The sequence below is a fragment of the Pinus tabuliformis genome, chromosome X (assembly GCF_031772625.1).
Source record: "Pinus tabuliformis cultivar Carrire ecotype Pingquan chromosome X, CPIR1, whole genome shotgun sequence".
NCBI lineage: Eukaryota > Viridiplantae > Streptophyta > Pinopsida > Pinales > Pinaceae > Pinus > Pinus tabuliformis.
The window spans coordinates 1418837853-1418863068 of record NC_142308.1 but is presented as its reverse complement, the minus strand read 5'-3'; the positions used below and the strand labels follow the sequence as shown (position 1 = coordinate 1418863068).

Here is a 25216-nt window from a genome sequence, read left to right as displayed (position 1 = left end):
CAAGGCCATGCAGAAGACCTTTCGAAGTTACACAATAACCACTCCCTCCTAGCAAGGAAGGGACCCTTCACCACCCCTAGCTTATGTTTGAACTTTGTAGAAAACAAATTTTCCCTTCACTAAAGGCTTGGTGAGATTATCATGTACTTGCTCCCTTGTGGAAATGTATGACAATGTCACCACACCTATTTCGGACCTAGCCTCTAATGAAGTGGTATTTAATCTTTATGTGTTTGGACCTATCATGAAAAACCAGATTCTCCAAAAGCTTAATGCAACTTTGGTTAACACAGTTATCATCGTAGGTCCCATCTCAATTCTAGACGACCTTGAGAGCATTTTTCGAAGCCATATGGCCTTACCACTCACTTGACTCACTGCCATGTACTCGACCTTTGCTGAGCTAAGTGCCACTGTGTGCTGCTTCTTGCTAAACCACGAGATAACTGCTGATCCCAAGCTAAACCAACCACCAGATTTACTCTTCGTATCCACTGCATTCCTGACCCAGTCAAAATTTGTATAGCCCTGTAATTACACTTTGCTAACTCTGACATATCTCAGTCCATAGCCCACTATACCTCAAAGATACCTTAACGCATGCTTTTCTGCCACTTATTGAACCTTCCTCGGCGCCACCATAAATCGGTTCAGTGTATTAACTACAAAACATATATCTGACCTAGTATTATCTGGATACATTAATGACTCGATCAACTGCCTGTACAATGTGGGATCCACCAACTCACCCTCAGAAGCATTAAACTTCCTCAAGTTGGTAATCATTGGTGTAGACATCGTCCCGCAATCATACATCTTGAATGTCTTCAGGATCTCAACTGCATACTTGCCCAGTCCTAGGAAAGTCTCTCTTAGCTACTGTTGCACCTCTAGTCCCAAAAAGTAGTGCATCAATTCAATATTCTTCATCTTGAACTTCAAAGCTTGGTCCTCCTTGCACATCCCAATGAGCCTCATTGATCTTGTTAGAAAGAGATCATCAACATACAATACCATGCTAATTTTCCACAATGTTCTACACTGTTATAATCACTTCAAAAATTTCTTCTAATTTTAATCACCCGAATAACATATAAGCAGTTTTAGATTGAATAGTAAACAATAAATGCATAATAGAAGATAGCCAAGCATAATGAGACACAGAGATTCGGTCAAAGACTAGGGAAAAACCCCACAAGGGGGAAAACCCTTTGATCAAATTCTTCTTCTATTAGTTAATCTATGTTCAACATGAGATACGTAGTCCAAATAGTACATCCATCAACAAGTCAAAGTGAATGCCTTGACTTTCCAGATCACCAATCCAAAACCAATCCATGATGAGAGATAAAGTCAAATCTGTTCAAAATACCAATATGCAATTTTCAGCCCGATGAAAGTACAATCAACAATAGTTAACAACCCGCCCTAACAATCAAAGTCAATGGTCATAACGACTTTGAAGAATTAGGTCAACCCAACAATGAATGTGACCTTCCTTCCTTAGTCAAACCTAGTCAAAACAACAATAGAAGATGCGGTCAAAGGAGAGAAAATCTCTGTTAAGATCTGTAGTCAAACCTTGGTCAACCTTGTGGTCAACCTCAGACAAAATGCCAAAAATAGTTCAGTCAAAGCCTCCCTCAGCTCGGCCTTGAAGACAATCAAAATATTTGGTCAAAGGAAAAAAAATAGCCCAAACAAAACAGAGACAATGCTGGTCAATGCAGTCCCCAAACAAAAAAAGTGAACGCATGTCAAACAAAACTCTCTCCTTCACACGTGTGAACTCAACTTGTAATTTTTAGAGATGATTCGATGTTTGATGTGATGTGCAAATGAGAGTCAACACAAGTCAATTTATATGGTGTCCTCGAGGGATAATTTTGACTTTGAGGCCGACTTGACTTTTTCAAGGGTCAAAAATTAAGTTTTCTCCATTGATTTTAATGATGAAATTCTAACTGTAGTTGCCAAATTTTCAACACTCCCTCTCATCTTGAATGTACACGTCTCAATATAGAAGAAGCTCATCACATCTCATCTCGGAAGAATGCTCCACAACTGATGATGGGGGGAGATCAATTTACCACAACCAAGTCCATGGTAGTCTTAAATGACCTTGGTAAAGATCACACACAACCCACTAATCGCAAAGTATGTCTTATCTCAGCTAAACAATGATGACTTGATACATAGAAGAAGAAGAATGATCCACATGAAAATTGGGGAGATGAATCTACCATAACCAAGTCCATGGCAGTCATAAATGACCTTGGTAGAGATCACACACACCCTATGCCCACTGACTAACCCTCACCCAACTTGATCCTCATCGATCAAGTGGTAGAACACCTGTATCCAATACTTAAGGAGATTAATTTACCATAACCAAGTCTATGGTAAGCTTGTTTGCCATTAGGTAAAGATCACATGCTCCTAAGTCTCACATGCTCCTAAGTCTTGTCACCCATTGGCTAGAGGGGTGGCAATCCCATCAAGCTTAACCACCTCAACGTGGCCCCTGGGTCAATAAAGACACGAAGGTGACTTGCAAGTAGGATGGATACTAGGGCATGTACTCAACCAAACTCATGCCTTCAACGAGTACCCTCATACCTAGGAGTTGCTCAATCCGCCCTTCACCAAGTCCATGGCTAGTCATAAAGACGGGGGAAGAGCATATGCTCAGTGTTCTCGATCAACAGTGTTCCCTCTTGGGGAGGGATACGTTCTCCTGCAATCCAAGCTGCTCTTTGTAGAATAGGAACTTCGCTTTTGACAACGACTTGGTGAGAATGTTTGCAACTGACTCATTTGTTGAGATATGTTGGAGCCTCACCGGTCCTCTCAGTACCATGTCTTTGATGAAGTGGTACCTGATCTCGATGTGCTTCAACCTGTCATGGAATATTGAATTCTTTGAAAGTCTGATCCTGCTTTAATTGTCACAATATATCATGGTCGTATCAAGCACCGGCTCAAACAACTCTGGAAAGAGCTTTCGCAACCACACAACTTTGTAGCTAACCATAATAGCTGCAATGTGCTTTGCCTCGACTGTACTAAGAGCGACAAATTTCTGCTTCCTACTCATACAGGAAATCACAAAAAATCCCAAGCTAAAGTAACATCTTGATGTGCTCTTCTTGTCAATAACGCTCCCAGCCCAATCTGCATTTGTATATCCATGCAATCTTAGCTCATTGTTGGAGGTGTATCTCAAATCATAGTTGATCGTTGCATGAAGATATCTCAGCACATGTTTTGCGGCCACCCAGTGAGCATGCAAAAGCTCCACCATAAACTCACTGAAGGTGTTAACATCAAAACATGTGTCTGGTCTTTTGTTGACCAAAAACATCAGAGCCCCAATTAGCTGTCGATACAAAGAAGGATATGTCAGATCTGGTTCCGCAACTTTACCACAACTTCTTGAAGTTTGCCTCCACTGTTGTGGCCATGAATTTGCAATCTACCATCCCAAATCTCTCCAAAGCTTGACAACATATTTTCCCTGCCTAAGGAAAATCTCACCATTTCTCATCCACACCTCTAAGCCCAAGAAGTAGTGCATTAACCCAAGGTCTTTCATCTCGAACTCAGAGGCAAGCTCCCTCTTACGCTGTAGGGTCAGAGTCTTTGCTCCTGCCAAAAAATAGTCATCAACATATAAAACCAAAATCAAGGACATACCTTGGAGAAGCTTGAAGTAGAGGTTCAGATCGCGACACTGCTTCTGGTGAATCCCAGTTTCATAAGGTGTCCATTGATCTGAGCATACCAAGCCCTTGGGGCTTGCCTCGATCCACATAGTGCTTTCTTCAACGTACAAACATGGGTTTCCCTATCATGTTCCTCAAAGCCCTGAGGTTGTTCGATGTACACCTCTTCTTTTAGTATGCCATGATGAAACACAATCTTCACATCCATCTGGTGAAGATTCCAACGCTGGTTAGCAACAAGGGCAATGATGGATTAGATGGTAGTGTATCGGGCAATAGGTGCAAATATCTCATCATAATCTTCTCCCTCTTTCTGGGAGAATCCTCTAGCCACGAATCTCGCCTTAAAATTCTCAACGCTACCATCAATGGCATGTTTGATTTTGTACAACCACTTGGAACTTAGAAGTCATAACAAGCTTACCTTTAGGTCTCAAAACCACCTTCCATGCATCATTTTTCATGATGGACTCATATTCCTCGGCCATGGCATCTTTCCTAACTTGTTCTGGCACTAGTTCTTCATAGCTGCAAGGTTTAGATTATATAATGCCCCTCATCAAGGTTGCATATCCATGATATCTTCGAGGCTACTTACTTTCTCTGAAGGTGCCTCTTGGGGCTAAGTGTCTCTCAACATCTTGAATGTATCACGAAGCCATAGTACATCCATAACATCATCCCATCTCTCAGTGCTAACAGGGACAAGGGAGTCCCTTGCTTTCCAAAGGGCAACATCCTCATCAAATGTCACATCCCGACTAAACTCAATGTTTCTTTGTCCTGACACATATATCCTAGCAGCGTTAGAATTTTCACAATAACCGACAAACATACCTTTCTTTCCTGAATGATCGAGCTTTGACCTCTTCTCCTTTGGTTCATGAAAGTAATAGGGAAAAAAAAGATTCTCAGATGCCCAACGTCCGGTTTTACACTTGCAAGCACTTCTTCAAGAGTCTTGTTTCCCAAGGCATGATGAGGACTCCTATTTTGGAAATATACAACAATATTTGTAGCTTCTCCCCATAGAAACATAGGAAGCTATTGATTATGAAGCATGGTTTTGGCAACTTCTATGATGGTCTTGTTCTTCCTCTCAACAACTACATTTTGTTGAAACTTGAGGGTTATACGGAACAATGACCTCCCTCTTATTCCTGGCTTCTCTACAGAAGTCTTTGAACTCATTTGAATTATATTCTCCTCCATTATTTGTCCTCAAGATCTTGATCTTCTTCCTTGTTTGATTTTCCACAAGAGCCTTGAAATCCCAAAATACATTAAAAATTTAATCCTTGGTCTTTAGGTAGAAGATCTAAGTTTTGCGAGAGTAGTCATCAACAAATATCACATATACAAATATCCTCCAAGGGATTTCACTGGCATGGGCCCACAAAGGTCAGAATGAATAAGATGAAGGATCTCCTTAGATATGTTGCTGCCATAAGGGAAATATCTTATGCCATTCTTCCCACTGGCACATCCTTGTCATACTCCTTCGTGATCAACCTGCATCCTAGGTATCCATGTAACCATCTTGTGCACAATAAACAAAGCTTTATAATGAAGGTGAGCAAATCTCCAGTGCCAAAGTTCACACGAATTTGTACTATCATGGAGCAATGCTTGAATTGATCGTCCACAAGCTTTGTATAGGCTATCATCCTTAACACCCATTGTGAAGGCTGCCCTCATGCTAGAATATCTTGGCCAAGCAAGGACTTTTCCATCAATGAATGCAACTCTAAATCCCTTGTCTTCCATGGTGGTGATGGAGACAAAATTATTCTTTAGGCTTGGCACATACAACACATCTTGTAGAAGAATGGTTTGACCAGAGTTTAAATGAAAAGAAGTAGAACCAAACCCTTGTACATCATGAGAAGGGTTATCCCCAAGTGAAATTTTCAAATTGGTCTCCTCATCCAAATTTGAGGGGACCTCATGATACCTAGTGAAATGTCTATAGTATCCACTATTGACACCTATCTATGCTATCTAATGAAGAACTAGAAAGAGAAACAAGAACATATTTAGATTGAGAATTTGCAATATTATTAGCATACCTTGTATTTCTAGATCTCTTTTGAGGGCGTTGGGGCTCTTTAGCACTTGCATGGGCATCCATACATCTTTTTGTCCTTCTATTGTTGAAGTTGTAGTTGTTGCCATTGTTGTTGTTGCTGCTAGGCCTTTGAGCATTTCTTCTATCAGGACAATCTCGGGCAATGTGGCCAAATTGGTCACACCTATAGCATTGGACTCTTGAAAGGTCCCTTCTATTGTTGTTGAATGGTCGGGCTGGCTTCTTTTTCTTCCCTTTGAAAGGTCTTCCTTTTCCTTTTCCCTTCTTCACGTTGGCTGCAAATGCTGTAGGCTCTTCTTTATCTTGTCTTTGAATTCTCCCTTTGGAAATGAGCCTGGATTCTTCTTGAGTGCGCAATCCCAAGAGTTCATTAAATGAAGGGATCTCCTTCTTGCAACTAATGCTAGTAATGAAAGTCTCCCAAGACATGGAGAGGCCACCAAGTGTCATCTGCACAAGCTCCTTATCACATACAAGTTCTCTAATTGAAAGAAGTTGATCCCTTATCTTGGAGATCCTCATGAATTGGGTTGTGATAGATTCCGACTTAGACAACTTGATATCACAGAGTTGACTCTTCAATGAAATGACTTGGGTAAGATTGTTGACCTCATACATTGCAATCAATTTGTCATACATTTCCTTTGACTTTTTCATCTTGGACACATAAGTAATGATATGATCTCTAAGAGAGTCAATAATAATTTTCTTGGCCTTGATCTCACCTTTCTTGTACTTGGACTTGACACTGGCATTAGCATTTTTCGGAGGTTCAGCTATTTGGCCCTGCACATATTCCATCACATCATTCTCATCCAATGTAATATCTAATCTAGTCCTCCAAGCTGCAATGTTGGAGGCTTCGTTTAACTTCTTCTCTATCTTAAATAAGAGGTAGACATCTTGCCCAAAAATATGATCAATAATCAACAAAAAGAGTGTCTTCAAGGGGTGCTCTGTGGTCTCCTTAGGCTAATCTTCACCTCACCTTTGATACCAAGTTAATTTTCCATAGTATTCTATGTAGTTATAATCATTTTAAAATTTTCTTCCAATTTTAATCACCCTAATAGTAGATAAGCAATTATAAGTAGAACAATAAACAATAAATGCATAATAGAAGACATAAAGATTTGGTCAAAGACTGGGGAAAAAGTGCACAAGGGGGAAAACCCTTTGATCAAATCCCTCCTTCTATTAGTAAATCAATGTTCAGCATGAGATACATAGTCCAAATAGTACATCCATCAACAAGTCAAATTCAATGCCTTGATTTTCTAGATCACCAATCCAAAACTAATCAATGATGAGAGATAAAGTCAAATCTGGTCAAAGTACTAGATTGCAATTCTCGGCCCCGTGGAAGTACAGTCAACAATAGTCAACGAATCGCCCTAACTAGTCAATGTCAACGGTCAAAACAACTTGGAAGAATTTGGTCAACACATCAATGAATGTGGCCTGTCAAACGAGAGAAAATCCCAGTTCATATTTGTGGTAAAACCTTGGTCAACCCTGCGGTCAACCTTAGACAAAATGCCTAGAATAGTTTGTTCAAAGTCTCCCTTAGCTCGGCCTCTAAGATAGTCAAAATAATTCAACATTGGTCAATGCAGTCACAAAACATAAAAAGTCAACAAACGTTAAACAAAACTCTCTCTGCTTCGCACGTGTGAACTCAAAATGTAATTTTCAAAGGTGATTCGATGCTTGATGTGATGTGTCAAATGAGAGTCCACACAAGTCAATTTATATGGTGTCTTGGAGGGTCAATTTTGACTTTGAGGATGACTTGACTTTTTCAAGGTTTCTTGGTCAAGGGTCAAAAATGAAGTTTTCTCCATTGATTTTAATGATCAAGTTTTGAGCTTAGCTACCTAATTTTCAACAATACCAAGATAAGCAACTCACCATCAACAAATACATAGTACAAGTTGTAGTCTGCCTCACTCTTGGTGAAGCCCAATCCAAGTAGGGACCCATCAATCGTAGAGTACCATGCGCAAGGTGCTTACTTAAAGTCTGTATAATGCCTTCTTCAGTTTGCATACTTGGGACTCACTCCCATGCACCTCAAATTCCTAAGCCTGCTCAATATACACATCTTCCTCAATTACCACATTGAGGAAGGTAGTCTTCACATTCGTCTAATGAATCTTCTACCCATCTCATGGATGAAGGTAGCCTTCACATCCATCTGATTAATTCTCCACCCATCTCTAAGGTAATAGATATAATTGCCCTGATAGCTATATATATCTGGCGACAGGTGCAAATGTCTCGTTGCAATCCACTTCCTCCTTTTGGGAGAACCTTCTTGCGACGAACTTCGCTTTGTACTTCTTGATACTACCATCTGTTGCACGCTTGATCTTGAAGATCCATTGAGAATTCATCACTGACTTCCCCTTGGGCCTCAATACTATCTCTCACACATCATTCCTCATGATGGAACTATATTCTTCCACCATGGCATCCCTCCAAACTTGCTAATATGCCGTCTCCTGAAAGGTAGAAGGCTCAGACTCATTGATGCTACTCATCAAGGCCATATAACTGGAAAATTTGGCTTCTAGTCTACTCTTCCCGAAGGTCCTATTAGAGGCCTTCACATGCTCCTCCACATCCCCCAAGGTCTGCTCAACCCATTTCGGCCTCTTGGTAGAGCTCAAAGGAACATTTCAATCCTCATCCCGATTAGAAGGATGTGACCCTACTATTGGAGCAGTGAGTCCTTGCTCAACCTTTGGTGAAATTTAAACCCCCACTTCAGTTATCAGTTTTCCTTATCATTCCATGCATTTAGTTTTAAATCCAAGCATGATAAAAATTCTAAAATTTAGAAATGACAATATTTTCTGAAAACACAAATTTTGAGATTTCACAACTGCTGAAATTGCAGAAATAAAACACAACAAAATTATGACACCCACACATAGAAAATAACACAGTTATTTTTGGTCAATGTGACCCTAGAAAAATCCCCTACAACTCTTGGGAAAAACCTGTTTGAGAGCTCTTCTTTACTTTTGAAAATGCTTTTATAGAGAAATTGAAATACACAGTGAAAATTCCAGCAACCACAAATTACAACTTATCTCGATTTCTTTGTTTGAACTCCACCTCGAAAATCGTGCCAATCAGCAAACAACCAAAGCAATTTTTTTACAGCAATAAAACAACATTAAATGCTATATGGCCTGCCTCAAATTTTGTGCCCAAATTTGCATCAAAATTCGTGCCCTTGTTGCTGTCCCTCTTCCTCGATTTTTGTGCTGTGCCTCTTCTCGGATTTCCATGTCTTTCTCCTGCTGTACGATTTTGCCTTGGGATGCGTGCCATTAAATGTTTCTGTCCAGATTTGCTGAAATGTATTCTTGCTCTCCTTCACTTCCTCACTGTTCAAAAATTTTCTCCTTGCTCTCTCTTCTCTTTCTCTCAAATGCTCATGAAAGAATGAATTATCTTTTCCTCTTCTCTTCTCCTTTTATTCTCTAAATGACCTTTTGGGTTACTCTAAGATCTAATGGCTGTGATTCATTTAGATCCAGGGATGAGAATAAATGTGCATTTAATTCTCACTTTCTATTTTTTAACTCACCCACTTAAATAAAGATCCACTTAGCCTTCTATTTCCTGTAGGAATTTACAGGGTAAGTTCCTCAGAAAGAACACCAAAAGGACACCGCTCACAACCAGATCTCAAATCAATACACCAGTATTTTTGACGTGGTTAAAACCCTCAAAGTGCAAGGAGGGAAACAGTGCACGGCCTGTCCCAACGTGGGTACTACAGGCAATTTATTAATCAAAGAATGAAAATTTACATAAGCTTCTCTCATGCACGGATTACCCGAACAATGACCCTCCATGCGCTTTAAATAGAACTCATGGACCAATCGGGTGTCAAGCCACGGATCAAGTGTCGGTAATACCGAGGTGAGAGTGAACCGTCGGATCACTACATATCGTGACCGTCGGATTGTAAGTTACAAAATGTACAACGGTAAAGAAACACACTTTACCTAACTCTAACCTAACTCTATACTAGACCAAGTTGAACTTAACTATATCCTATGTGTCGGAATATCCTAACATCCCCCCTTAAGAACAACTTGGGATAGGATTGAAGGATTTAAAAATATGACACAATAGGAGAAGGAAGGAGGCACTAGAGCCTATCCCCCCCTTAGTGACAACTTCCTGAACTCCAAGCATATATCGAAGTTTAGTGAACTTCGCCTCTGTGAGAGCCTTTGTGAAGATGTCTGCAACCTGATCATCTGTTGGACAATATTGCACTTCAAGAACATGGTCATGAATGAGCTTTCTGATGAAGTGCATGTGTAGTTCAATGTGTTTGCTGCGCTGACGTTGGACTGGATCTTTGCATAGCTGAATGGTGTAGGAATTTACAGGGTAAGTTCCTCAGAAAGAATACCAAGAGGACACCGCTCACAACCAGATCTCAAATCAATACACCAGTATTTTTGACGTGGTTAAAACCCTCAGAGTGCAAGGAGGGAAACAGTCCACGGCCTGTCCCAACGTGGGTACAGACAATTTATTAATCAAAGAATGAAAATTTACATAAGCTTCTCTCATGCACGGATTACCCGAACAATGACCCTCCATGCGCTTTAAATAGAACTCATGGACCAATCGGGTGTCAAGCCACGGATCAAGTGTCGGTAATACCGAGGTGAGAGTGAACCGTCGGATCACTACATATCGTGACCGTCGGATTGTAAGTTACAAAATGTACAACGGTAAAGAAACACACTTTACCTAACTCTAACCTAACTCTATACTAGACCAAGTTGAACTTAACTATATCCTATGTGTCGGAATATCCTAACATCCCCCCTTAAGAACAACTTGGGATAGGATTGAAGGATTTACAAATATGACACAATAGGAGAAGGAAGGAGGCACTAGAGCCTATCCCCCCTTAGTGACAACTTCCTGAACTCCAAGCATATATCGAAGTTTAGTGAACTTCGCCTCTGTGAGAGCCTTTGTGAAGATGTCTGCAACCTGATCATCTGTTGGACAATATTGCACTTCAAGAACATGGTCATGAATGAGCTTTCTGATGAAGTGCATGTGTAGTTCAATGTGTTTGCTGCGCTGATGCTGGACTGGATCTTTGCATAGCTGAATGGCACTTTGATTATCACACCAAAGTGTGGTTGGATGCTGCTGCTCAAAGCCAAACTCTGATAGGATCTGACGAAGCCACAAGGCTTCCTTACTAGCTTCCACGGCACCACGATACTCTGCTTCTGCTGATGAAAGAGAAATGGCAGCCTGTTTCTTACAAGCCCATGTAATAGGTCCTGAACCAAGAGTGAAGACATAACCGGCAGTAGACTTCCGATCATCAAGGTCACCAGCCCAATCAGAATCAGTGAAACCAACTAACAGAGGAGCTGCTTTGGCACTGTAATGAATCCCAAACTGTACTGTACCTCGAACATAACGAAGTATTCTTTTAGCTGCTTTCCAATGACTTTCACGGGGGTTTTGCATAAAACGAGCAACAAGGCCAACAGCAAAGGAAAGATCAGGACGAGTATGGGTTAAATACAAGAGTTTTCCGACAAGTTGACGGTATAAGGTAGCATCAACTTCAGGAGAAGTACAAGAGACTGAAAGTTTGACTCCAGACTGAAAGGGAGAAGTGGCTGGCTTACAGTCTTCCATGTGAAAATGACGAAGAATATCACAAGCATACTTGGACTGGGAAAGGAAAATACCCTCTTGGGATTGCAAGACTTGAAGACCGAGAAAATAGTGTAAGTGTCCTAAGTCTGTCATTTCAAATTTCTTTTTAAGGCTGGACTTCACATGGTTTATAAGGTTGGGATCACTACCAGTAAGAATAAGATCATCAACATAAAGAACAAGGATGATAAGAGAGTTGCCCACTTTCTTGGTGTAGACAGTATTGTCAGAATGACACCTAGAAAAGCCAGATTCTAAAAGAAAGCTATCCATTTTGGCATACCAAGCTCGAGGAGCTTGCTTGAGGCCATAAAGGGATTTCTTAAGTCGACAAACGAGGCTGGAGTCTGTTTGTATGAAGCCAATGGGTTGTTCCATATAGATTTCTTCCTGCAAGTCCCCATGCAAGAAGGCAGATTTAACATCCATTTGATGGACTTCCCATTTTAAAGAGGCAGCAAGGGAAAGAACAAGGCGGATAGAGTTCATTTTGGCAACTGGAGAGAAGGTTTCAGTGTAGTCAATGCCTTCAACCTGTGAAAAGCCCTTAGCAACTAGACGAGCTTTATGTTTATCAACTTTCCCATCTGGTCCATACTTGGTTCTGTAAACCCATTTGCATCTAACAAGTTTGCGTCCCTTTGGTAGAGGAACAAGATCCCATGTATCATTTGTCATCAATGAATGATATTCTTCATTCATAGCTGTTTCCCAATGTGGATGGCCTGAAGCTTCTGCAAAAGTGTCAGGATCATGATTTACTGGAGCTTGAGCCAGTAAAGAAGAGGCTCTTTCAAACTGAGAACGTGTACGTCGCTGATCTGTAGGATCACCGGCAAGATCACCTGCTGCATCCCGAGTAGCACGGACCCATCTTGGAAGTTGAGGATCCTGAGAAGGTGGGGAAGGATTATCATCCTCGCTTTCATCATCAGAAGAAGAAATGTTTTCAAAGATAGAAGAGATAGGAAGAGGTGGCACATCCGCCGGACTAGGCTCGCAGGCCGATTTATTTTCATCAAATTTTACATCTCTTCTAATGATAACATTTTTGGACTTAAATGGAATAAGTCTATAGCCTTTTACATCTTCAGAATATCCAACAAAAGTACATTTCTCACTCTTAGGTTCTAAGGCTTTATGCTTTTCATCTGGAATATGGGCCCATGCTTCACTTCCAAACACACGAAAGTGACTTACATCTGGTTTAATGGAACTCCAAGCTTCTTCTGGAGTGATATTCTCTAGAACCTTAGTAGGAGTGCGATTGATTATATAATTTGCACAATTAATTGCTTCGGCCCAAAAACTAAGACTGAGTCCTTTAGATTGCAGCATACAATTAGCCATTTCCTTTAAGGTGCGATTTTTCCTTTCAGCTACACCATTTTGTTGTGGAGTGTATGGAACAGTATGTTGCATTTGAATTCCATTTTCGGTGCAAAAGTTGATGAATGCATTTTTAACATATTCTCCACCATTATCAGTTCTTAGCTTAAGAATTTGATGTCCAGATTGTTTTTCAACGAATGCTTTGAAGGCCAAAAAAGTGGTAAATACTTCGCTCTTGAGTTTTAAGAAGTATACCCAAGTGCGTCTGGAGAAATCATCAATGAAAGTTAAGAAGTACTTGCAGCCAGAGAATGAAGCAACAGGAAGAGGACCACATAAATCACTGTGCACAAGCTGTAAAGGGGCTGAGGCGTGCCAAGAGGCACGTTTGTCAAAACTGTCCCGATGATGTTTTCCGAGTACACATCCGGAACAAACACCATCTTTGCAAGATACCATAGGAAGACCTGTCACCATGTTTTCTTTACATAGATGCTGAAGGGAGCGATAGTTTAAGTGACCATACCGCTCATGCCAAAGTTTGCTCACTTCATCATTATGAGCAACAAATACTGAGGGAAGATGGGATGACCCAAAGTTGTGAAACTTATACAACCTTTTGGAATCATCAGCAAGACCAGTAGCTAGAATCTGTTTAGGATCTTTTAGATCCTTGATTACAACATCATGAGGTGAAAATTCAACAATTTTACCTTCACCTGAATGAGTTATCTGATAGACAGATAGAAGGTTGCAGGATAAGTTTGGAACACATAATACATCATTGAACTGACCATTGTCTAGATGAACAGTTCCAGTCCCTACAACATTAAGAGATCTATCATCACCAACATATATATTTTTGGTGTTACAATCATTTAAAGAAGAAAACATGGCTTGGTTTTTGGCCATGTGACAAGAGGCTCCAGAATCAATGAGCCACTCATGAGAATGAGAAGAAGAAGAAGATACATTTAATGCATAACCAGACTGAGATGATTGACGATGACATGCAGAAAATGCCGTTCCGGAAGTTGAAGTTGAAGTAGGCTCCAGATGGATGTTATGTTTCTTCATTGCGGCTTCCAAGGCTTCCATCTTCTTAAAGCATTTAGATTCTAAGTGGCCATCTCGATTACAAAAGTTACAATGTCTGTCAGTCTTCTTCCATTTGTTTTTATTGGTCTTGTCATATTGCTGAAATGATCTTTCATCTTGAGGCTGAGTTGGTTTAGGACCATTCCTTTGAGGATAAGACTTCTTAGGATTCTTTGAATTTGGTTGCTGCTGGGCGGCTAACGCTTTCGAGGAAGAGTTTCCAAGATTAAGAAGACCAAGGTGTAAGAGTTTTTCTTGTTCTCTTATTAAGGAATCACAAAAGGAGTCAAAGGAAGGGGGCTTGTAGTCTTTGCCTTGACAAATGAAAGCTTCCCTGGTAGAATGGAAAGTGGAAACAAATACAGAGTAGGCTGGTCCCAACTTAGTAAGGATGGAATAAATAAGGTTACCATCTTCTTTCTTAACTTTAACACCTTCCAAGAGATATCTAAGGGTCTTGAATTTGGACAAGAAATCTTCAATGCAAGAAAAATTATTAGGATCCAAAGTAAGCAACTCATTCTCAAGTTGATGGGCTCTAATTTCATTTTTAATCCCAAAAACTTTAGCAAGTTTTTCTAATGCTTCATGAGGAGTTTCAATTTCTGCAATGTGGAATCTAAGATCAGGAGAAACAGACATTCCTATCAAACCACGTGCTTGATCTTGTCGATTTTCCCATTTTTCGGCCTTGTCTTCATCTTTGGGTTTCTTCTCTTGGTCTGTGGCTATTCTGAAGAGACCTTTACTTCTAAGTAAATCTCCCATGTAGGCTACCCATTGGAAGTAGTTAGTGCTGTCAAGAATGACTTGGCATGGACTTTCCATTTTTTGAAAAACAACTGAAGCTGAAGATGCTGAAAGTAAGTGGTCCAATGGATAGATCTCGAAAAAATAGGCGGTTTTAAAAAAAACGGCTCTGAAAAAGGCTTCCGGATGAAGAAGTTATGGCTTTTTGAAAAAAAATTGTTGACGTTGCCGGCAAAGTGCGCGAATGTGCGGGAATGAAAAAATCCGCCCCCACAAAATGGAGACTTGAACCCAAGACCTCTACTCTCTTAAAAAGTCTTTGAACCAATTGATCTATACAAAATATTTGAGAGAGAGAGAGAGAGAGAGAGAGAGAGAGAGAGGGGGGGGGGGGCCTCGATTTGCGTGCTTGCCTTGGGAAGACTCTTTTCCCCTACAAAACACAAAACACAAAACCCAACACGAATATCCAAAGAAAAACGAACCTTACGGCTCGAAGTTAGCTTTAGCCAAAAAACTAGAAATTTAAAAAAAATCTCAAGGTTAGCTTTTAGCCGAAAAACTAAATATTTTTCTCAATGTTTCTGATTTTCCGAGATCACACTAAGGTGCAGGGAAAAGAGCATACGCATGAGAAAAATCCTTTCTTTCTGTTTCTGATTTGCCCAGATCGCACAGAGTCGCAGGGCAAAGAGCATACGCAGAAATGAAAGGTATAGATCCGGAAAAAAAAGGCTAAATAAACCGAAACCGAAATAAGCAGAGAGAAAATGACAGTAAACTGCAAAAAAAACACTGTATACCTCCCGATCTGAAAAATGACGCAGCTAGGGCTACCGGAAACCTTTTCGCGTGAAACGAAAGGGGTTCCTCACTGAAACAGATGCTCTGAACGCAACAGAGCAGTCCTCTCGGCCCGAAAGCAGTCAGAAACAGCAGATCTAGGAAACGACAGCCGCATGCAGTTCTACCGGCTTCAGATTTGGATCACCAACGGACGCGGCCCTCAAATAGCTCTGATACCATGTAGGAATTTACAGGGTAAGTTCCTCAGAAAGAATACCAAGAGGACACCGCTCACAACCAGATCTCAAATCAATACACCAGTATTTTTGACGTGGTTAAAACCCTCAGAGTGCAAGGAGGGAAACAGTCCACGGCCTGTCCCAACGTGGGTACAGACAATTTATTAATCAAAGAATGAAAATTTACATAAGCTTCTCTCATGCACGGATTACCCGAACAATGACCCTCCATGCGCTTTAAATAGAACTCATGGACCAATCGGGTGTCAAGCCACGGATCAAGTGTCGGTAATACCGAGGTGAGAGTGAACCGTCGGATCACTACATATCGTGACCGTCGGATTGTAAGTTACAAAATGTACAACGGTAAAGAAACACACTTTACCTAACTCTAACCTAACTCTATACTAGACCAAGTTGAACTTAACTATATCCTATGTGTCGGAATATCCTAACAAATGGCACTTTGATTATCACACCAAAGTGTGGTTGGATGCTGCTGCTCAAAGTCAAACTCTGATAGGATCTGACGAAGCCACAAGGCTTCCTTACTAGCTTCCACGGCACCACGATACTCTGCTTCTGCTGACGAAAGAGAAATGGCAGCCTGTTTCTTACAAGCCCATGTAATAGGTCTTGAACCAAGAGTGAAGACATAACCGGCAGTAGACTTCCGATCATCAGGGTCACCAGCCCAATCAGAATCAGTGAAACCAACTAACAGAGGAGCTGCTTTGGCACTGTAATGAATCCCAAACTGTACTGTACCTCGAACATAACGAAGTATTCTTTTAGCTGCTTTCCAATGACTTTCACGGGGGTTTTGCATAAAACGAGCAACAAGGCCAACAACAAAGGAAAGATCAGGACGAGTATGGGTTAAATACAAGAGTTTTCCGACAAGTTGACGGTATAAGGTAGCATCAACTTCAGGAGAAGTACAAGAGACTGAAAGTTTGACTCCAGACTGAAAGGGAGAAGGGGCTGGCTTACAGTCTTCCATGTGAAAATGACGAACAATATCACAAGCATACTTGGACTGGGAAAGGAAAATACCCTCCTGGGATTGCAAGACTTGAAGACCGAGAAAATAGTGTAAGTGTCCAAAGTCTGTCATTTCAAATTTCTTTTTAAGGCTGGACTTCACATGGTTTATAAGGTTGGGATCACTACCAGTAAGAATAAGATCATCAACATAAAGAACAAGGATGATAAGAGAGTTGCCCACTTTCTTGGTGTAGACAGTATTGTCAGGTGGATCTTCCAACCCATCTCTGCTGCAATCGATATAATGGAGCGAATAGATGTATACCGAGCTACGGGAGCGAAGGTCTCCTCATAGTCAACTCCCTCTACCTGTGAGAACCCTCTCGCCACAAATCGAGCCTTGAACTTCTCGATGCTGCCATCTGCAACATGCTTTATCTTGTAGAGCCATCTGGAAGTAACCACTGATTTACCTTCAGGCGTCGGCACTACCTCCCAAACATTGTTCTTCGTAATAGAAGAATACTCTTCCATCATGGCCTCTCTCTAGACCTGCTGGCTGGCTGCCTCCTCATAACTAGAAGGCTCGGAGTCAACAATGCTTGTTACCAATGCCATGTAACTACAAAACCGGTCAGGTGGTTTGGCCCAACAACTGATGTGGCCTCACATAAGTTATCTTGAAGCCACTTGGCTTCCTCTTCCCTGAGCATACTTCTCCCACTGGAGTGAAAGAATCCTCATCATCATCAGAAGCCTGAAATCCTGAAGGCCTGCCAACTGACCTCATGCCTGAATCTGTGCCTGTAGATGTTGAAGTACCGTGGGAACTGTCCATTACTGGACTGCCCTGTGAACTGCCTTGCATGTTGCCCGAAGAAGCACCCACCTGAGTATGAGAGCCACTGCTAACTGATGGACCTGACATTGTAATCGATGTATCTCCTGATCCCTGACCACTGGATCCTTGTGACTGACTCAGCTGCTCCCGAGGGTATGGTGACTCTGGATATTCTAACTCCTGTGACCTACTGAAAGCTCTCTCCTCCTCAAACTTCACATCCCGCCTGACAACCACTTTCCTCTCCGCAGGAATATAAATCAGATAAGCTTTCGAGATCTCGCTATAACCCACAAAGATGCCCTTGTCTGCAGTGGGATGTAGCTTGGTCTTGTTCTCCTTGGGGACATAGGATTATGTAAGGCACACAAAGATACGGAAGTGCCCAACATCAGGTTTCTTCCCGGAAAAGCCTCCTCCGGAGTCACATTCCCCAAGGCACGATGTGGACTCCTATTTTGCAAGTACACAACAGTGTTGCAGGCCTCTGCCCACAAAAATAAAGGTAACCCCTGATCACGAAACATGGCTTTGGCAGCCCCTGCAATGGATTTGTTCTTCCTCTCTGCAACCTCATTTCGCTGTGGGTAGTAAGGCACTGTGAACTCCCTCCTAATGCCTGCCTCAACACAAAAATCAACAAACTCATCAAGGGTATACTCCCCTCCATTGTCCGACCTTAGGACCTTGATCATTCTACCTGTCCGGGTCTCCACAAGAGCTTTGAACTCTTGAAACCGCTTGAAGACCTCACTCTTGGTCTTCAAGAAATAAATATAGGTCTTCCTGGAGTGGTCATCAATGAATAAAACATATTACTCATAGCCACTCAAGGTACATGAGACATCTAACCACTCACATCGGTATGAATCAAGACATGGATCCCGGTCGCTCTGTTGTCACTGTTGGGAAAAGGGGATCTGGCAAACTTCCCCATAACACATCCTCTACATACATCAAGGTGATCAGAATTGAAATCTAGCACACCAGTGCTGATCTCCCGCAATGTACTCAAGGTTCCATGATACATGTGCCCCATCCTGCGGTGCCAAATCTTACACAACTCTGAACTGCTAGATCTGCTGTCGGTCCTGTCTCGGGTGCTGCTACTTAATGCCATCAGGGGCTGGAATGGGAATTTGTACACCTTGGCATGGCACACACCAATCTCTCTAGCTAAAGAAGATGGAGTTGCCTTAGGATATATAAGCACCTGCCCTCTCCTGAACAACACATCATACCCTCTGTCCTCAAGTGCTGAGACGGATATTAGGTTCTTCTTCATTCCAAGCACATATAGAACATCTGACACTTTCAAGGGAGGTTTGGGTCCCCTATCAAATGTCAATGTCCCCACACTGACTACTCTAACAATGCTGTCATCACCAAGTACTACCTCCATATCAGTATCACCCTCTGAAAGCTTTGAGAAGTACTCTCTGACTCCTGTCATGTGGCGGGAAGCGCCACTGTCAACATACCAAATGCTAGAAGATGCTCTGTTAGTAGCGGGGAATGCACACTCCATCTGAACCTGTATGGCAGGTGATCCTGCAATAGTGGCCTCACAAGCTATGAACCCAAACTCCCGATCAAAGCTCTCTCAGAAGCTCTCTATCTCTGCAGAAGTTGCCATGGGTTTGTCTTTCCCTTTCTTGTTCTTCTTCTCCGGACACACAACAACATAGTGTCCCAACTTTTGACAATTCCAACATTTGACTTTGGAATAGTCCTTCTCCTTGTTTTGCTTCTTGCTTTTACCTTTGCCTTTGCCTCCACTGTTGGAAGCTTGCTTCTTTGCTCTGCCCTTCTTACCTCTTCCTAACAATGCCACATTGTCATCCTCCTCCACCTGTTTGGCTGCTCCAAGATGGTTTTTTCTGATCTCATTCTGAATGCAATCATCCCGCAACCTCTCCCAATCGGGAAGGTTTTCCCGTGCAACAATGCCATCCACAAAATTCTCCCAAGTCTTGGGAAGACCATTCAAAGCAATCCTCACCAACTCAATGGGAGCAATGATCTCACCTACGGTTGCCAACTCACCTCTCACTGAAGTGATCTTTGTGAGGTATGTTGTAGCATTGTATCCAACAAAAAGTTCCTCTCTCAGATGAGGGCTCCAGTGTAGTCATCTTCTTTGATGGAATGTGGACATACACTAGGCTACATAGGCAAGTCTTGATCATGGATCATTGCCTTATACTGTGATTATATTCCTGTTCTTCCTCTTTGCCACTCCATTTTGTTGCGGATTGTAGGGCACTGTTGTCTCTTGCGTCTGTCTCTCTTTTTGCCCCAGCGCGCTAATCTGGAAACCCTTGTTTGATGAGTTGAACACGCAAGTCTCTAGTGCATAATGATATGCTAAGTTTGTGCCTTTTCTCTCCTTATAAAGTTGACTTGGCTTTCCATCTTCCACGAATGGCTGAGATTAACACTCAATGGACGACTGAGATCGATTCTATATTTGACTCTTGGAAAATTAGAATTTTTGTAAGTCAAAATTAAGAAAAAGTAAAATTGCGACTTAGCTTCACTTGTGGGTTCCTCTGCCAAATTTATTGCACTTCTAAATTTACCCGAACCCTTCCATCTCTAACTTCAGTTAACAGCCACCTCCTTGAAGAAAGTGTTCAACATAAAGTGGGCCTTGGACCATGCTAAATGAAGTTTAGTGCCACAAGGCATCCTTTCAAGTAGTTGTTTCTCCCATGTGTCACTAATTCCTTTTCATTGTCATGTGTGATGCTTTGGGCCTCCAACAAGGTAGAATGTTCTCTCTCTAGTGGTGTCTCTCCAATCTATGGGTTTGTCTTCCTCCTCCAATATAACATTACACCTTCACACCTTTAATCTAGCTCCAATGATGAGTAAAAAGGTGCTTGAGCCAGTTGGAAAAAGGGTAATGACCTCCAAGTATTCTTGTAAGATGTAACTACAATGAATTCCAAGGATCTTTTGTTGTGCTTGGTAAGGGAGTAAAGGCCATGCAAAATGAGAATTAAGACATGGATTTTCAGGGTTAACATGTCATATGAATTTAAAATGAAAATTCTTCAACAGGAACTTAAATTTTTATAGACTCAATGATGGAAGGTCATGTTAGAGTTTAAGGTCAGTGCATTCTTTTTGTCTTAGGTGAAACCTAAGTATTACATTGCATAGAAACAAGTATTGTGAAGGGTTTTTTAAGGACAAAGGGGGAAGTGCATAACATATCTTTATTTATTATAGATGTCCTGTTTACAAATTAGAACTAAGAAATGTCAATGATAAACCTCTCTCCATATATATTTTTACCTTGATTGGTAATAAAGTTTAATTTATGTACAATGATTTCACAAAGATAAGAATTTTACCATATGACATTATGCATATATTTGGTTTTTCTCTTTAATCTTAAATAACAAAATTGTCCATTTCTTTCTAATGTTCTATGTACAGAGCATAGAGTTAACCAGTGAAGCAGTGGATTTCCTAAGGGGTATCTTTGCGATGTTTGACATTGATGGTGTAAGTTTTCGAAACCTTTCCTTAGCTTCACTCTGGGATTCAATCAATATATTTTGAAGATTTGAATGACAAAATTTATGTTGCACTACTTTTATTTTTATCCGATATTTATAGTTTTGATAGGCATATATTTGTTCTTCTTTTGCTCTTCATCTCCTTTGGTTTTGAAAGGTGATTTGAGCAAGCATTGGAGTTGAAATGCATAACTATGTTAGTTGAAAATAATTTTTTCTTATGCACTTGAAAAATTGATAATTTCTATTAAAAGGTACAGCTGGAATTACATTCTTCAGGTGCCACAGCATTGCAGCCATAGATTAGACCAAAAGAACTCTAGTTTCATAAGCAGAAAGTTCGTTCACGTATATAGGCTAAGTATTGAGAAACATTTAATGAAATGCATGTGTCTACAAACTGCTCTAGATAGACATCTAAACATAGACCATGATTATTACAATAACCAAAAACAGGAGGAAATACACAGCTTATATGCGGCTGCACAATTCTAACAAGTACCATGTAGAATCTCTGAATCAAAGAACCTGTAGATGGACATAAGAAGAAATACCATCAGAGTCTGTCCTGAGAAGAGGACTGTACACCCTTGTCAGTTTCTTCAACCACCCAACAGCCCACCTCAATTTCAAGCCTCTTAGATGAAAATGTATCAGCATCTTGATTTAACTCCCTAAATATATGCTGATAAGAGAGAGTCAAAGGTGGAAGCTGTTGGGGAATGTAACTAGATTCGGTCTTCATAATTACCTTTGTACTTATGACATTGTATATTTTTAAAAAGAAGAAAAAGAATTATAATTTGAAGCATGGGTTTCATGCTCAAATTGATTCATAGGTCAAACATGTTCTTCATGCTTCTAGGGTTTTTCTAGTCAAGAAAGTCTTTGTCATATGTATGAGACCCATTTGGGCAATTTGTAACAAGAAAGAAAACATATTTTTGAGTCTAGAAAGTCAAATTGACCCCCAAGACCAAGTCAGCCCTGCCAGTGAAAAGTCGGTCTAGAAGAGGCCTATTCGACCCGTTGAGAAGGTATATAAAGGAAGAGGACTCGGCTTATTTGCACACACTTCAAGTTCGATCTGAAACAAGAAAAATGAAGCAAGAAGAGTGAAGGACAAGAAGACAAGAGAAAGTCAAAGGAAAGAAGGAAAATCTAACTTTTATGCTTGGATTCTCTCACACTTGCGAGATTAGGGTTTCTGGGTAATTGCAGCAAGCCAAAAATTGCAGGTCCAAACTGCAGATCTGAAATAGAGGGCTGAAACTCTGATTTGACCAGAAATTTTGAAGTTTGACTTTCGTTGACCTTGTTGACTTGAGCTTGTTTGAAGAAGGAATTGTTGAAGGCTGACTTGGTGCTTGGAGGAGGTCTTGGCTTTGGTCTTTGGGTCTTGGATTTCTCGTTTGATTTGATTCTATAAGAAGAGAAGAAATTCTTTTTGGGTTTTCCCTTTAGAGGGGTTTTATAAGTTTATATATTGATGCCCCCTCTTCTTTATTTGCCTCACATCTCTCATTAATCGATATTGAGCATTTGGTGTTTGTGGAGCTGCGGTGAAGTGATTTAATTCGGAGTGAGCTTGGAGTTGATTTGGCATTGCTTGTCAGTTGGTTGTGGTGGACATTTACATTCAGATTAGTAGATTACATCTCATCTACAAGCTTGGACAAGTTTGTGACATGATGTTTGTGCACATTTGAAGGTATGTTTGATTTTTCAAGTTTCAGACTGTCATCTTTTTCTCATAAAATTGCAGATTTGTGTTTTGGGCTGCAAATAAATTAAGATAGGCTTTACATTTGCAGATTTGTTTTCTGCTTGAGAAGTTACAATGGCTGCAAAGGTGAAAGGCCATATATGTAGTGCTTTTGTGGTTGACATGGAATTTTATTGCAAATATTATATGAAGTTACGAGACCTGTGAGCTTTTTTTGGGGGGGGGATTCATACACTTGAAGAACATTTCACTTGTGTTTGAGGGCAAATTAAACCATTCTTGATTTTAATGCGGAGATTAGAGGGGAAATTCAAAACATCATTAAGAAATAAAAAGTGAGAAAGGGCACACAGAAAGAGATGGAAGATGAGATAGGGAGAAGGAGATGGATCACATTTGAAAGCAACCCTAGTTTTGAAGGCTCTTGTTAACCCTTTTGTTAGGAACCCCTTGAGATATGTTTCTCCTTTTCATGCAAATCGTCCTATAGTTTCATTTGCACAAAAGAGGAAGAATTTTGATGTTTTGTTTTTCACCCTGCTACTCCATTTCTACCAGTGGTACACAACCCACAATTGATAATTGTTTGAAGTAGAAATACAAGGGGCTTGGTAGATGGTGATATGATGTAGATATCCCCTCTAGTGCTTATATGATGTAGATATTGCCTCCAATGTTTCCTTTTTGCCTTATTAACAACTTATGTTAGATGTCATAGTTTCTGTATGTAAGGGATCAAAGGTGCTACTATGCATGATTTGAGGGGGCCTCATATATACAAAGAAGTTGGATCCATAAATGACTACTTGAATATTTTTGAAGAATAATGGACTAATATAGGATGTGATGTCAAGGCATATGGAAGGAGTGATGGAAGGTTTCGTATTATAATTAATTCCCTTGTTTCTTGCCTGCAAGGAACACTTTATATGAGATTAGTAGATGCATTTGATTGAGTGAAGGATGCAAACAATTATTTCAATTCTTCGAAGAGATTGTTGTAGGGTTGTGGGTGGATAGTGTTATGCCTCTAACTATGCTTTAGTTGTCAAGATATTCGAGAAAAAACTAAAAGCTATATTTTGGACCAAATGTGTAATGCACTACCTAGACCTCATGCTTGATGATATAGGCATAGAGGAGTGGGTGAAGAACATCATTGTAAATTACACCAAAAGCATTACTAAAGGCATCTACAACCACTTGTGGGCATTGAACCTATTTTCGCCTAAGATGTATGCAAGCTTCCAACCCCACAAGGTATAATTTTTATGGCGTAATGCTCAAAGCAGGCGCTGTCAGCTATACCCTACTCACTTTGTTTAAGCTCTCTCCCAGACAAGCTATGGGGAGTAGTCCCTAAAGATGATTAAAAAGGAAAAACTTATTGAAAACAAGAAGTTCTAGGAGACTAAGGGCAAGTTGAATTTAAGGGTTATTTAGCAAGTGTGAAGATTGTTAATTAGCAATGTAAAAGACAAGTTTGATTAAGATTAATATGACAATAAGAAGATAGTAGTGATAAACCAGTCCCTTAAAACAATGCTCAATAGAGAAATAACACCTGCAAAATGGAATGATACTTCAAGTCACAATGATAAGCAATTGCTGCAAGACAAGATTAGTACAAGAGATGATACAATATTCAAATATGAGCAAAAAAATATATCTTGCAAAGTAAATAGAATTGTACTTCTAAAAAAAGATGCTCAAATAAGATATGACAATATCAATTGACAATTAGGAAGGAATTTAAATGACAAGTACAAGAGCAATAACATAATATTGCAAGTAAGATAAATGCTCACAAATCAATAATGTGCTAAATGAGATGATGTGAGAATGAATGCAAGACTAAACTATGTGTAATGCAAGGATCTTAGTTAACTTCATTTAAAATGCCTAATCTAAGGTGAAGACCTTCTCCTCAATTGTCAACACTTGCCTTAGAACAAGGTTGTAGAAAGAAGTGCCGGGGAAGGATGCTAAGGCCTCATTAATGATACCTATCTCGGACTTTTAACGACCCAAATGTCTCTATTCCTACAAGGGACTCGACCACAAGAGAACTGCAAGGTTACTTGTTTTAACCCTACCTGAAGGGTTAAGCTTCTTAAATTGATTGATGGAGAAGATTGTCCTAAAATTTCTATTCAACCAAGCTTATGCTTGGAGGTAGATTTTAAGAATGCAAATCTAAGTCCAATATGAAATGCAATGCTGGAATGAGATACAATTAAGGCAAATGCTTCGAAAAGAGATACTAATCCACAAGGCAATGATGAGCATGTAGAACAAGATTAGTTTACATAGATGACCAATGAAGCATATAATGATTACTCAATGAAACAAGATATGACAATTAGAATTAAATGTCAAATTAGAA

The 25216-nt window shown here is 40.4% G+C and overlaps 1 protein-coding gene across 3 annotated transcripts in view; it reads left to right on the top strand.

Annotated features, from left to right (window-relative positions):
• Positions 1–25216, top strand: part of MIRO1 (MIRO-related GTP-ase 1) — a 300498-nt gene that overhangs the window by 82987 nt on the left and 192295 nt on the right. For all 3 annotated transcript variants that reach the window (XM_089452597.1, XM_089452596.1, XM_089452598.1), the window contains exon 7: positions 21022–21090. In XM_089452597.1, coding sequence (XP_089308723.1) covers positions 21022–21090 — 69 coding nt within the window. The remainder of the gene's footprint in view (positions 1–21021; positions 21091–25216) is intronic.